We start from the raw sequence: 14,519 nt of genomic DNA on the forward strand, positions 1-14,519 counted from the left end.
TATTGAGGGACCCAGATTCCTCCATCCGAGTTTATGATCATGCTCTTGGTGTTTGCTACAAATCTGGCATGCTGCTAGTGGGAAAGGGTTTTCTGGGCTGTCAATTTTTTTTTTGGCAGTGTTCAATCTTATTTTACACAGCTGTATAACCCAAAGGTTAAAGACTTTCCTGTGTCTCTTAATGGATTCAAAGAGAAGGATTTTACGATAAGTACAAAAGTCCTTTTTTTTAGTGGCAGTTATTTAAAAAAAAGAAAAAAGTATGTTATGTAGATTTTCCATATGCTTTAGTGGTTAGTGTTAAAGTACTGTAAAGAACTGAATTAATTCTATGGGATTTTGTTTTTTTAGGGTCTGGTTGCCAGCCAAGGTTAGATTCTAAGCTAGGAACATTTTTAGTAACTTTCTAGTCTTTGTTGTCTTTTCGGTGCCAGCAGGCCTATTCTGAGACCTGCTGTGCCATAAATTAATATACTCCCAAAGAAAGTCAAGCAATTCAGCTGCTGTTTATAGCAAGGTAAGGCAAGGGTTTTGAATGGGGTATCCCTGCTGTTGATCTTTTAAGATGAGCAAGTGATTTCAGCTTTCATACAAGAAAAAACTCTATTTGTACTTGGATTCCCAACACAGGTTGTATTTCTGTGCTCTGGCATTGATCTTTACTTGGGGGCAGATTCGACATTATGCCACAGTGGCCTTGGCCCAGGGCACTATAGCCACCTAGTACCCGACTGTCTAGGCCTGTTTATGAATAGTTGTTTTGTCTGCCACCTGTGTCTAAGGCTTAGAGTACCTAATGTACAATGGATTTTTCCTTTGCTGCAATAATCTGTGTACCACTTATGCAACGTAGGTGGTACTTAGATATCTACTCTGTCCTGGTGTCTTGGTATTGTACTGATTGTGTCTCTGCGGATGTTTTCCTGGCTGTTTCAGTAACAGTATTCTCTTTGTGGTTCTAGCAATATGTTACTGGTGTTATATTTCTGGTGTGTCAATGTGATACTGTTTGTGTCACCTTAACCACTTGCCCTCCAGAAGATTTACCCCCCTTCATGACCAGGCCATATTTTGCTGTTCGGCACTGCGCTATTTCAACTGGTAGTTGCGTGGTCGTGCAATGGTGTACACAAACAAAATGTATGTACTTTTTTTCACACAATTAGAGCTTTCTTTTGGTGGCATTTGATCACCTCTGCGGTTTTTATTTTTTCACAATAAACAAAAGACAAATGTTGAAGAAAACCGATATTTTTCACTTTTGGTTATAAAAAAATATCCAATAAACTCAGTCATAAATTTAGGCCAAAATGTATCATGCTACATGACTCTGGTAAAAAAAATAAAAATCTCAATACATGTATATTAATTGGTTTGTGTGTAAGTTATAGCATCTACAATCTATGATTATTTATATATATATATATATATATATATATATATATATATATATATATATATATATATACACAGTCAGGTCCATAAATATTGGGACATCGACACAATTCTAACATTTTTGGCTCTATACACCACCACAATGGATCTGAAATGAAACAAACAAGATGTGCTTTGACTGAAGACTGTCGGCTTTAATTTGAGGGTATTTAGATCCAAATTAGGTGAACGGTGTAGGAATTACAACAGTTTGCATATGTGCCTCCCACTTGTTAAGGGAACAAAAGTAATGGGACAATTGGCTTCTCAGCTGTTCCATGGCCAGGTGTGTGTTATTCCCTCATTATCCCAATTACAATGAGCAGATAAAAGCTCCAGAGTTCATTTCAAGTGTGCTATTTGCATTTGGAATCTGTTGCTGTCAACTCTCAAGGTGAGATCCAAAGAGCTGTCACTATCAGTGAAGCAAGCCATCATTAGGCTGAAAAAACAAAACAAACCCATCAGAGAGATAGCAAAAACATTAGGCGTGGCCAAAACAACAGTTTGGAACATTCTTAAAAAGAAGGAACGCACCGGTGAGCTCAGCAACACCAAAAGACCCGGAAGACCACAGAAAACAACTGTGGTGGATGATCGAAGAATTCTTTCCGTGGTGAAGAAAACACCCTTCACAACAGTTGGCCAGATCAAGAACACTCTCCAGGAGGTAGGTGTATGCGTGTCAAAGTCAACAATGAAGAGAAGACTTCACCAGAGTGAATACAGAGGGTTCACCACAAGATGAAAACCATTGGTGAGCCTCAAAAACAGGAAGGCCAGATAAGAGTTTGCCAAACAACATCTAAAAAAGCCTTCACAGTTCTGGAACAACATCCTATGGACAGATGAGACCAAGATCAACTTGTACCAGAGTGATGGGAAGAGAAGAGTATGGAGAAGGAAAGGAACTGCTCATGATCGTAAGCATACTACCTCATCAGTGAAGCGTGGTGGTAGTGTCATGGCGTGGGCATGTATGGCTGCCAATGGAACTGGTTCTCTTGTATTTATTGATGATGTGACTGCTGACAAAAGCAGCAGGATGAATTCTGAAGTGTTTCGGGCAATATTATCTGCTCATATTCAGCCAAATGCTTCAGAACTCATTGGACGCCGCTTCACAGTGCAGATGGACAATGACCCAAAGCATACTGCAAAAGCAACCAAAGAGTTTTTTAAGGGAAAGAAGTGGAATGTTATGCAATGGCCAAGTCAATCACCGGACCGGAATCCGATTGAGCATGCATTTCACTTGCTGAAGACAAAACTGAAGGGAAAATGCCCCAAGAACAAGCAGGAACTGAAGACAGTTGCAGTAGAGGCCTGGCAGAGCATCACCAGGGATGAAACCCAGCGTCTGGTGATGTCTATGCATTCCAGACTTCAAGCTGTAATTGACTGCAAAAGGATTTGCAACCAAGTATTAAAAAGTGAAAGTTTGATTTATGATTATTATTCTGTCCCATTACTTTTGGTTCCTTAACAAGTGGGAGGCACATATGCAAACTGTTGTAATTCCTACACCGTTTACCTGATTTGGATGTAAATACCCTCAAATTAAAGCTGACAGTCTGCAGTTAAAGCACATCTTGTTCGTTTCATTTCAAATCCATTGTGGTGGTGTATAGAGCCAAAAATGTTAGAATTGTGTCGATGTCCCAATATTTATGGACCTGACTGTGTATATGTGTGTGTATATATATATATATATATATATATATATATATATATATATATATATATACACACAGTTGCAAGAAAAAGTATGTGAACCCCATGGGATTACGTGGAGTTTTGCATGAATTGGGCATAAAATGTGCTCTGAACGTCATCTAAGTCACAACAATAGAAGAACACAGTCTGCTGAACATAATACTACACAAACATTAGATGTTGCCATGGTTTAATTGCACATAACATGTAAACATTCACAGTGCAGGGAGGAAAAAGTATGTGAACCTTTGGACTTAATAACTGGTTGACCCTCCTTTGGCAGCAATAACCTCAACCAAACGTTTCCTGTAGTTGCAGATCAGACCTGCACAAGGATCTGGAGTAATTTTGGACCACTCCTCTTAACAAAACTGTTTCAGTGTAGCAATATTCTTGGGATGTCTGGTGTGAATCGCTCTCTTAAGGTCATGCCACAGCATTTCAATCGGGTTGAGGTCAGGACTCTGACTGGGCCACTCCAGAAGGCGTATTCTGTGCTGTTGCAGCCATTGTTTTGTTGAATGACTTGTATGCTTTGGGTCATTGTCCTGTTGCATCACCCATCCTCTGCGGAGCTTCAGTTGGCGGACAGATGGTCGTACGTTTTCCTGCAAAATGTCTTGATAAACTCTGGAATTCATTTTCCCATCAATGACAACAATCCGTCCAGGCCCTGAGGCAGCAAAGCAGCCCCAAACCATGATGCTCCCTCCGCCATGTTTTACAGTGGGGATGAGGTTTTGATGTTGGTGTGCTGTGCCTTTTTTTCTCCACACATAGTGTTGTGTGTTCTTCCCAAACAACTCAATCTTGGTTTCATCTGTCCACAGTATATTTTGCCAGTAGCGCTGTGGAACATCCAGGTGCTCTTTTTTGCAAACTTCAAACGTGCTGCAATATTCTTTTTGGACAGCAATGGCTTCCTCCGTGGTGTCCTCCCATGTACTCCATTCTTGTTTAATGTTTTCCTTATTGTAGATGTGTCAACAAAAATGTTAGCATGTGCCAGAGATTTCTGTAGGTCTTTAGCTGACACTCTGGGATTCTTCTTTACCTCATGCAGCATTCTGCGCTGTGCTCTTGCAGTCATTTTAACAGGACGACCACGCCTAGGGAGAGTAGCAACAGTGCTAAACTTTCTCCATTTGTAGACAGTCTGTCTTACCGTGGACACATGAACATCAAGGCTTTTGGAGATACTTTTGTAACCCTTTCCAGCTTCATGCAAGTCAACAATTCTTGATCGTAGGTCTTCTGAGAGCTCTTTTCTGCGAGGCATGGTTCACATCAGACAGTGCTTCTTGAAACCAGTAAACCCAAAACAGGTGTGTGTTTTTTAAGGGCAGGACAGCTGTCAGCAACACATCCAATATCATCACACTGATTGGAGTCAAGGTTGGCTCACTCCTGGCTCCAATTAGCTCTGGGAGAAGTCATTAAGCTAGGGTCTCACATACTTTTTCCTCCCTGCACTGTGAATGTTTACATGTTATGTGCAATTAAACCATGGCAAAATCTAATGTTTGTGTAGTATTATGTTCAGCAGACTGTGTTCTTCTATTGTTGTGACTTAGATGACGTTCCGAGCACATTTAATGCCCAATTCATGCTAAACTCCACGTAATCCCAAGGGGTTCACATACTTTTTCTTGCAACTGTGTATGTATGTATGTATGTGTATATATATATATGTATATATATGTGTGTATATATATATATATATATATATATATTTTTTTTTTTTTATTTTTTTTTTACGTAGCTTTTACTTTCTGACTCCATACAAAAGGGATAACTGGCACATGGTGTGGCAGTCCATGTATGTTTTGATGAGTTCCAAATGGGCAGGGGTAAGGGTCCAGTAGGCACTAAGGGCAAGCTGCATAGGAGCAAAGCATAACTCTGCGGAAGGGAAACAAAGAAACACATCACCTCTAAGTGAGTACTGTGAGGGTATTTAATAGAAAGATAAGTAGTAACTCACATATTAGAATTTAAAAACTGGCTCATGGGTAAGAGGGTGAGACATCTATAGCCAAATGTGTGACTGATCCAGAGAGGAGATCGATTGAGTGCGCCAGCAGGTGATGCTGTGTGTTAGTACAGCCAGAGCGATGTACGGGTACGTTGCTTTGCTTGTTGCTGCCGCCCGGCCGCAGTACATTGCGGGTGGGAAGCGGTTAAACATGCTTGTGGTTATGTCAAAAATGGTTCTAATTCTATATCTGCAGACATGTTTCTGGTTGTTAATACTATGTTTTCTCTGTGGACAGGTACTTGCTTGTGTTAATTTTGTATTACAAGTTTTGTAATTTGTAATTTATGACTGTGAGCATGCAAGTATTATTATATTGTAAAGTGTTACTAAACCCACAACAGATAGAATCAGAATCAGTCTGTATATGCAGTAAAGCATGCTTGTTATACTCACTGTGGAACCTAAGAGGTTAATCCTCTGCATTGTGTAAAAAAGGCTGTTTTGATCCTGTTTTCTCTGATTCCCCCCCCCCCTTCTTCCAGTGTCCCCCTCTTATCTCCTGATAAGAGATATTGTGTGGAGTCACTCTGCACATGCTCAGTTTGGTGTATATTGCTAGAGAGGTTTTTATTTATTTATTTTCTTGGGAAAGTGCATGTGATCAGCACAGGGCCAGTTAGCACTGTCCAGACAGAGGTCAGGGGTCATGCATCCTCCTAGAGGAGAATGAAAACTCCTACAAGCTTTAACCAGTGCATTGCTGGACACTGATAGAAGTAATAGGACTGCTCTAACTGCTGATGAGAAAAGGTATCTAGTAGTTTACATTTACTAAAATAATTGCATTTCGATGTTCTGTGTACTGTGGAAGACCAGATATAGTGAATGCATGGTCCTGGATTTAGTAACACTTAAGTCTTAAGTTTTTGTTCTATATGTTTTTGTTTACACAAGGTAGCCTAGTAGGAAAAAAAGAGTATATATCTGGCACTGTCTAGTGTGTCTGCAAACAAAATGGAGAAGACATGGACAAGAAGACTCCAGCGTGTACGGCTTTTTACTGTTTTACATCAAGCAGTAGATTGCTTTTCAGATTAAAGAACACATTTAATTGCTGAGAAAAATGAGTTTGTGTACAATAAACATGAGCTCTTTTTAGGGTGATACTCCTAAGCACAGATGTGATACATAAACTGTCTTTCATTCACCTTTGCATTATGTTCATTATGGTACCCTGCCATGCTTCAGATGTGATGATTTTTTTATTTTTTTTCCTTTCCTTTGACGTTGCTGCCCAGTTTGCATTGCATTTCATGGCTCCTAACGACTGCTGTCCTTTTGTTCCTCACTCAAGGTTTTCAACAAGCTTTTAAGCCTGGCCAGCACTGCTTCATCGCAGAAGTTCCAGTCCCACATGTGGAGTCAGATGTTGGTTTCCACATCTGGCTTTCTGAAATCCATTTCCAACGTGTCTGGAAAAGACATCCAACCTCTTATAAAGCAGTGGGTGTATCCTTTTCATCCTAATTTTTTACTGATGTTCTTGTTGCCAGCCCTATGTCAGTGATACGGTAAAGACCAACGTAGAAACGAAGCCCAATGAAATGAATGATATAACCTGCAGAAGTGCAGGTCTATCCCTCTCCTGTGGGGCCTTTCCTGTAAGACTTTTTTGAAGGGTGGCACGCATTTTTTCCAGTAGAGTTTTAAAGAGAGAGCCATGAATGGGTTTATGTAAGAATCTGCATTTTCAGTTTTAGGGTCTGTTCACACTATTGGGTTTTAGGTGAGGTGTGGTTAAAAAAAAAAAAAAAAAAAAAAAAAAAAAAACAGTATGGTTGATGTCATTTCTGTTGATTTGTGTGTTAATTCTGTACTGAATATGTGTTAATTCTGGCAGGTCTCTACTGCAGCAAGAAACGCGTTTTCTGCCTGAAAGCATTTTTTTTAGTGCTGTACACTGAGCAGACAATATTTAGCTCCATGTACAATTTTGGTGCCAAGATGAATTCACTTCATTCCCATACACAGGAATTAAGACATCCCAAACTAATCAATCAAGACAGCAAAACCTAGAAGATACCTGGTTAAAAGATGTCAGCTTGGGTGACAGAGAAATGACGGCGATCAGGGCTGTCAGTGCTGCAGAGGTCTCTTTAGCAGTTAAATGTGCCATAATTTGCTAGTATGCTGTGCATACTTGCAGGTTATGGCAAAAGAATGCTCATTTGCTAGAGGACTTAAGTAGTGCATTAAACAAAGTTAATTTCCAACTCCTGTATAGTGCAATGCACTCACAATACACTGAAGAGGTGTAAACCAGCCCTAAAGGTAAATCTTAACCCCAATCTGATGACATTTCACATGCTAAAGTACTATAGATCATAAAATTGCCCTTTTTCATAAAATACTGGTTTTAAACATATACGTGTGTTTTTTTTGTTTTTTTTATAAAGGCCATTTACATCTCAGTGCTGCTGATCTCTTCCAGCCTCTGTCAGCTACTAGGTGCGCCAGCACTGGTTGTCCCATCCATTGCTCAAGACCAGCTTGATGGCAGTTGCAAAATATGCCTGAGCAGTGAGGTTGAGCATGGTAATGTCTTAGCATTTTAAAATTAACACCTTTACGACTGCCCAACACAGATGTGTGGGGGCAAAAGGGTGGACTTTACCTCTCACAGCACATATGTGTCACTGGGTGGCCGATGTTTATGTCCTGAGAGTGTGCTGACTGCTGTTGGTCCAGAGTAAAGAATTGGTAGCCAATGGGACCAGCTTCCAAACTTGTGATCATTGCGACAATCCTTCCTGCTCCCCCACGTATTTAGAACTGTTTAAAGGTATGGTGGGAAGGGGTTAATATGATTGTTTTTGTTAACTTGATATTATACATATAAATACTGCAGAAAATTAGCTAAAACTCACCCATTGTGCTCAGTGCAGTTGTGGCACAACCACCTGCAATACTCACAAATGCGGCACAGTAGTGTGGCTTAATAGGGTTAAATCTGGTGGTGAGGAGGAGATATAACACGCTGTACTCCACCCTGAATGTGACAGAGCACTTAGTAATTTCCCCCACAGTGCTTTTACTGAACTAAAATCATCAACCCTGTCCAGTTGTCTTTTGCTTAAAGTGATTCTAAACGTTTTTTGTTTCTTTTTAAATAACAAACATGTTATATTTACTTTCTTTGCATAATGGCTTTGCACAAAGCATCCCTGATCCTCCTCTTCTGAGGTCCTTCTCTTCTCAGGTCCCCAACTCGCTCCCATGTTGGCTCTCTATATCCATATCATCCATCCATTCATCTGTGTATCCCTTCCGCTCCCTCCTCACTGGTTGTGATTGACAGCAAAGGGAAACTCTCTGAGAAGCCATTGTGTGTTGTTTTTTTTTTTTTTTGTTTGTTTCAATGGTATATTTAACAGGGAGCACAGGAGAAGCTCATTGTTAGGATTTATATGCACTTTAATATGTATCTACAGTTGCACTGTACACGGGGCACTTTAATATGTATCTACAGTTGCACTGTACACAGGGCTCAAATTTGAGTTGCCTAAGCTGAGATATCAATGGCACTAACTGACACAACATCAACTTCTGAAAGCGCTGGATCCACATCACTGTGCTACTATTCTCTTTAATTTTAAATCAGCCGATCGTGTGCTTTTTACATTCTCTGTTATATTTTTTGGGAGGTCCTTAACTCTGCCACCCAGAGACCAGAGCGGTGTTGTAAAGTTTTACGGAAGCTTTGCTTTTAACAGAAAGCGAAATGTTTTGGAATTGGAGATTAAGCAGGACTGCACTTCCCCGGGAACCCAGAAATATGTGGTAAGCCTTAGGTTTCTCACTGTGTTCTAGAATTCCATGGATTAGAAGGTTTTCATTACCTCTCATAGAAAGTGTGTGTGTGTGTATTATGGTGTGGAATTTTTCTTGCAAACTACTTGTCCAGGGACTAAAACTGTATCCCAATCTACTTGTCCTGATAAAGAAAATATACATTTTAACCAAAACATATTTAAATCTGCTTTTAAGTAATGTCTGGGGCTTTTAAAAACAAAAGGGTTGTTATGGTGACTTAAACGTTTAATATTTTTAACATTGCGCTGTTTATATTCTCCTCCCCTCCCTGCCTGTCTCCAGCACCGCACCCGGTGACTAGCGGGGAGGGGAGAGACCTTGCAGTGTAATGAGCACTGATTGGGTGCTCATCAGTTAAGGGGAGTGTCCGGCTTTTCCTTTTATCCCTTTTGCTACCAGAGCTGGTTTTGCACACGTTTAAAAAACAATTTAAGGCCTGAGGATTACACAAAACCCCCAAACATATGTTTTCTGAAGTCAGAGACTCTAGAGAATACAATAGTGGTAGGTCCAAATTTTGTGTCGCATGATATTATCACAAAGGTGTAGGAAATGCAAAATTTCTGTAAAAAAATACACTTAAATTTAATTTTGGGGCACAAAAAGCAATAAATTATCCAATTTTTTGTAAAATATAAAAGGCGAGGTTGCATTGAGTAAATAGAAATATACAAGTCAAACCTTAAATTTGCGCTCATGGAATGGCAACAAACTTTAGTAATCCTATATTTTTTAGGTGAAGCTTTTAAAGCCCCTTCTAGGTCATCAGTTTAGTGTTACGCAGGAGGTCTGGTGCTAGAATTATTGCTCTAGTTCTGGCTAGCGCGGCAATATATAATGTGTACCACAATTGTCGTTTTCATGCATAGGCGCCCCAGTGCTTTTACGTTTGTACATGTGTGGGTGGGGGGGCCTTTAAAAAAAATGGTGGGGGTTGGGGTTATATGCTTGGGTGTAACTTAAAAATTTTTTGTTTTTACTTAACTTTTTTTTCATCACATCGGGGACAAAATATCATCTATGTGATGTTTTTTGGTGACAGGTTCTCTTCTTGGAGATTTGCAGGGTCTAAAAGCGCTTAGGAGACAACGGGCGGGTGGGGCGGAGGCTGGCAACATATTGGGCTGTGTGGAAGCAATCAGGCAGCATCGCTGCCGCCTGAATGCTTCAACCTGACAGATGGGCCCTGCTGCTTGCCTACAGCAGGGCGAAAGGTGAAAAAAAAAAAAAAAATTACCTTCCTGGCACCCGAAACTGCATGTCTCGGGGATCGGGCGATATAAGTTGAACATCCCTGTATATACATACACACGTATTGCCAAACGTATTGGGAAGCCTACCTTTACCAGCACATGAACTTTAATGACATCCCAGTCATAGTCCGTAGGGTTCAATACTGAGTTGGCCCACCCTTTGCAGCTTTGGAGCTGTCCAGCTTTTAGTCTGGACTAAAGATTAATTTTCATGGAGACAGTGGTCACATGATCACCAATCTTTCCTGTCCCCTTGAGGCATTATTCCTGCCACTGACACCAACAATGAAGCACTATTCCTCCCACTGACACCAACTATTTCTCCCCCTAATACCAAAGATGGGGCATTGTTTACTCCCACTGGGCACAGTCTGGCCCCCCTAAAGTCTGAAAGACCATAAACCAGTCATTTCTGTCCATCTGTATGTTTAAAAAAAACCTAAGACTGGATTTTAGCTGAAAGTGACTGTTGATAGATGAAGCAATTTATAGTTTTTCAATTTTGACGTTGTGTGTAATGATTTAAAGGGACATTAATTGTGTTCACTGTTTATGATCATTGTGAATCACACTTTTTTTATGTAAAGTTTTGCATCATTAAGAAATAGTATGTCGGTATTTATGGTGGCAGCTTTCCTTTTGCACTAAATGTTGCATCATGATTTGATCTATACCACTGTTTTTATGTTTCACCGAGGGCAGAATTTTTGTTTTATTAGCACAGAGTCTTGGTTTTAATTTTAAAAAATAGAAGTGCCAGATGACTATTCCCTTGCTGCATATCACAATTCCATCCACTGGCCCTTACAGTGATTGTAAACCCTTACATATGCCCAATGAAGTAACTATCCTCAGGTGATACAAAGAGATTAAACAAATCCTCCTACATGAGTTGTACCTGTTTATCTGCAGCCCTCTTCTCTACAGCTATTCAAAGTGCAAAACGTATACAGCTTGTCTGAGCTTTTAGCAAGCCAGGGGCAGGGAGCTGAAATTCTGTTCTGCAGATTTCAGTGAAAAGAGCTGACTGCTATTTACAGGGAAAGGACACAACACTCTTCACACAGCTCACAAGAACTGAACTGAGGCTGTCAATCGCAGACTGTATGATGGAGGTCCTTCCCTGTCACCTTTTTACCTCCTTGGTGTCAGAAAAATTGTCAGAAGTGACTCTTGCAGATAGCAAAGGAACGAAACAGCAGACAGAAATGGCACTTTGTGCTTTGGATTGAGACAAGTACACACTATAGAGGGATATGCTTTGTTCATATTTCATGTTAGTGGTTTACAAGCACTTTAAATCATAGTAGGTGGATATCGATAAATGAATATGAAGTCAGATTCTCATTCAGCTACCAACTTACATCACCATAGCCTTTCCTGTTACATCAGTTGTGCAGTGTCTAAAGTACAGTACAGTCCAGATGGCATCAGGGTTAAACTCCATACTCCGCAGACATGGTTTGCAAGCCCCATTTCTTCCTCTGTAGTCTGTGAGGGCACTTGTGATGAGTTGTGTGGCTGCTACTCAGCTCTGCCGTCATGGAGCACTGGAGGGGAAGGGGGAAGCAATGTTTTCCAGGAAGATACAAAATACAGCAATGAAAACAACAAGCTGTATAAGTGCCTGAATTTTTCTGGGTATCAGCATCTTGCAGTCCTCCACACAACAGACCTCAGTCTTGGAGAGGGAGAAGCAGGACAAAGAGGCAGTCAGTGTTTATCTGCTAACAAATTACATTCTGATAAGAGGAAAGAACAAAGAGATAAATGCCTCAGTGGAGAGTCTTATAGCAGACGTTGTACTAAATGGCAAGGTGCACTAATATCATAGTGCCCCACCTATCTTAAATTGCCATGAAAACAACATTTTGAAAAATATACTTACCCTAGTCTGGCTTCAATTACATTTTAACTGCATTGACTTGGGGAATAGGTAATGAACATTTGGTGCAAGTGGCTTAACTCCTGAGAGTTGTAAGCTAGATGCAAATGGAAAAAGTTAAAAGCAGGGAAACTTTCTTTGAAACCCAATTTCCTGTGCCTTTATTAATGACTGTATATGTTTTGTATTCTTCCTTAGGGCCCCCTTAAAGTAACTGTTCAAGAGCTGGATGGATCTTTTAACCACACTTTACAGATTGAGGAGAACAGCCTGAAACATGACATTCCCTGTCACTCAAAGAGCAGAAGGTAATCAATGAAGACCATTAGTTCAGTCAGGGCCTCCTGTCCCATGTCTGCCCTACTCTTTGTTTTCATTTCCTTTGTGTGTTTTAAATATATAATGATATACAGCACTGCAGGCCATGCTTGAAACCCTATATTACGTCTTTCTTCAATGTTGATACAGTTTTAAGTGACTTAATAGCACATGTGTTTCCACTTTGTTGCCCACCGGGATCCTGTTCCTTAACACATGTTTAATCTTCTATAAACAGAAGGCAGTTTATACACATGAGCTGATCATAACCTGCTGTCTTAACTTTGAACAAGGTACAGAAGAATAATGTCTCCAAATTTGAGTTGTATCTGTTTTAAAGGAACACTTTGCTAAGCACCAATTGACTATAAATGGCATTCTGATACTATAACCATTTTAGACATTGCTTTTATAGAAATAAAAAATATGGATAGTAACAAGTTTACCAGTCAGGACCACCTAGAACAAAATTTTTAAAGTGATGTTAAAGGCAATTAAAAAAAATAAAATAATGAACGCACCATAGTTACCTGCTTTGTGCAGTGGCTTTGCACAGAGCAGCTCCGATCCTCCTCTTCTGGGGTCCCATGTCTGCTCCTGGCCCCTCCCTCCTGCTGAGGTTGCCATATTGCATTCAATTTTACAGAAAATTACAGATTGAAAGGAAAAGGTTGTTGTGGGTTTTTTTTTTTTTCTTCCATTTTTATTTAGGAGATTGTTATATAAACGGAAAGACACAAAAAGGCCGCCATGCAAGGTGGAAAAATGAAACCACATAAGAAGGAGCAACCATATAAAAAAAGGTGGAATTACAGAACCTCTAGTGCGTAAGATCTGAAATAGTAATATTCAAATTCAGACACAGCGAGGTACAGAAAACATGACTGGCATGCATATAGTGTTCCTATAAAACTTCCTAGAAACTTAGGAAAGGTTAGGGCACATATACTATTTGGACCATGTGGTTACGAACTTTCGTATGTAGTTCCTGATAGAGTATGTATGTTGATCATAGTAGATACATTTATTAAGATTTGTTATCCATTCAGAGAAAGTGGGTTGGCGAGACAAGGTCCATTTAGGTGCAAACAGCCTACGAGCTACAAGTAAAGCTCGAGAAACAGTAATCACTAAATTGTAGTCCATTGAAGATGAATCAACATAGCCTAACTGACACGTGAGGGGTTCAACCGGGAGGTTAATCCCCAATAAGCTATTTAGTGTACCAACTACCTAAGCCAAGTACCTTTCAGCTTGCAACTTTACCACAGAAGATGGATAAGGGATCCTGAGGGATGTCCGCACCTGGCGCAGCAAGGGTCATCCCTCACACTGATAGTGTACAAAAATCCAGGGATCCTATACACCCTATGCAAAAAGAATATCTGTGTGAATCTATGGGAGGGAAGAAGAAAGAGGTATTTTTTATTTTAATAACATTAAAAAAAAATATGGCTTGTGTTGCAGTTATATATTTGTTTATTTTCCCCCCACGAAAGCAGTGGATTTACCCTTTAGCTGAAATTTTCTTTACAGCTCCACTTCATTGGTGTAACCCACAGAGCAAAATGTTTTTAAATGTAGCCCCTACTTTGACAATCTTTACTGAGTGGACACAGCCTTTACCTGAAAAAGTGCAAGCCGGTCTATGTGCCCTAGTGCTTATGGGTGCAGCAGTCTCATTCATTTACTTTTCTAGATGGCCCCTGTAAGGAATAGCATAAGTTCAGGGGCTGGCTGAAACCTTTATCGAGCAAATACTGTGCAGGCAGGAAAGCACAGTGAAACATTTCTATCTCTATGTCCTCTTCAACACAGGTAAGCTTGCTATTGCAGCATTTTAAGGGATAAAGTTAGGCTTTACTCTGGGACAACCCAACCCAGAGCATTCTCACCTCTATAAGTAAACAATGACCAATGCAAATGTGCAAATGTTAAGAAAAATCTCTATAAATTGTTTGCTGGCTCTGTTGTACAAACACTGCTGTCTATTAGTAGACGTTTGTAGGTAGCATTTATTTGGGTTGGAACTGATTATGGCATCTGGTTTCTACTACCTTTT

General features: G+C 40.1%; 1 protein-coding gene across 2 annotated transcripts in view; it reads left to right on the forward strand.

Annotated features, from left to right (window-relative positions):
- TAF2 (TATA-box binding protein associated factor 2) overlaps positions 1-14,519 on the forward strand; it is a 128,646-nt gene that overhangs the window by 34,632 nt on the left and 79,495 nt on the right. For both annotated transcript variants that reach the window (XM_089659051.1, XM_089659052.1), the window contains exons 12-14: positions 6,483-6,637; positions 8,854-8,968; positions 12,338-12,447. In XM_089659051.1, the coding sequence (XP_089515177.1) occupies positions 6,483-6,637; positions 8,854-8,968; positions 12,338-12,447 (380 nt within the window). The remainder of the gene's footprint in view (positions 1-6,482; positions 6,638-8,853; positions 8,969-12,337; positions 12,448-14,519) is intronic.

This window comes from Staurois parvus, unplaced genomic scaffold, assembly GCF_062004578.1.
Source record: "Staurois parvus isolate SC_StPar_1 unplaced genomic scaffold, SC_StPar_1.0 ptg000030l, whole genome shotgun sequence".
NCBI lineage: Eukaryota > Metazoa > Chordata > Amphibia > Anura > Ranidae > Staurois > Staurois parvus.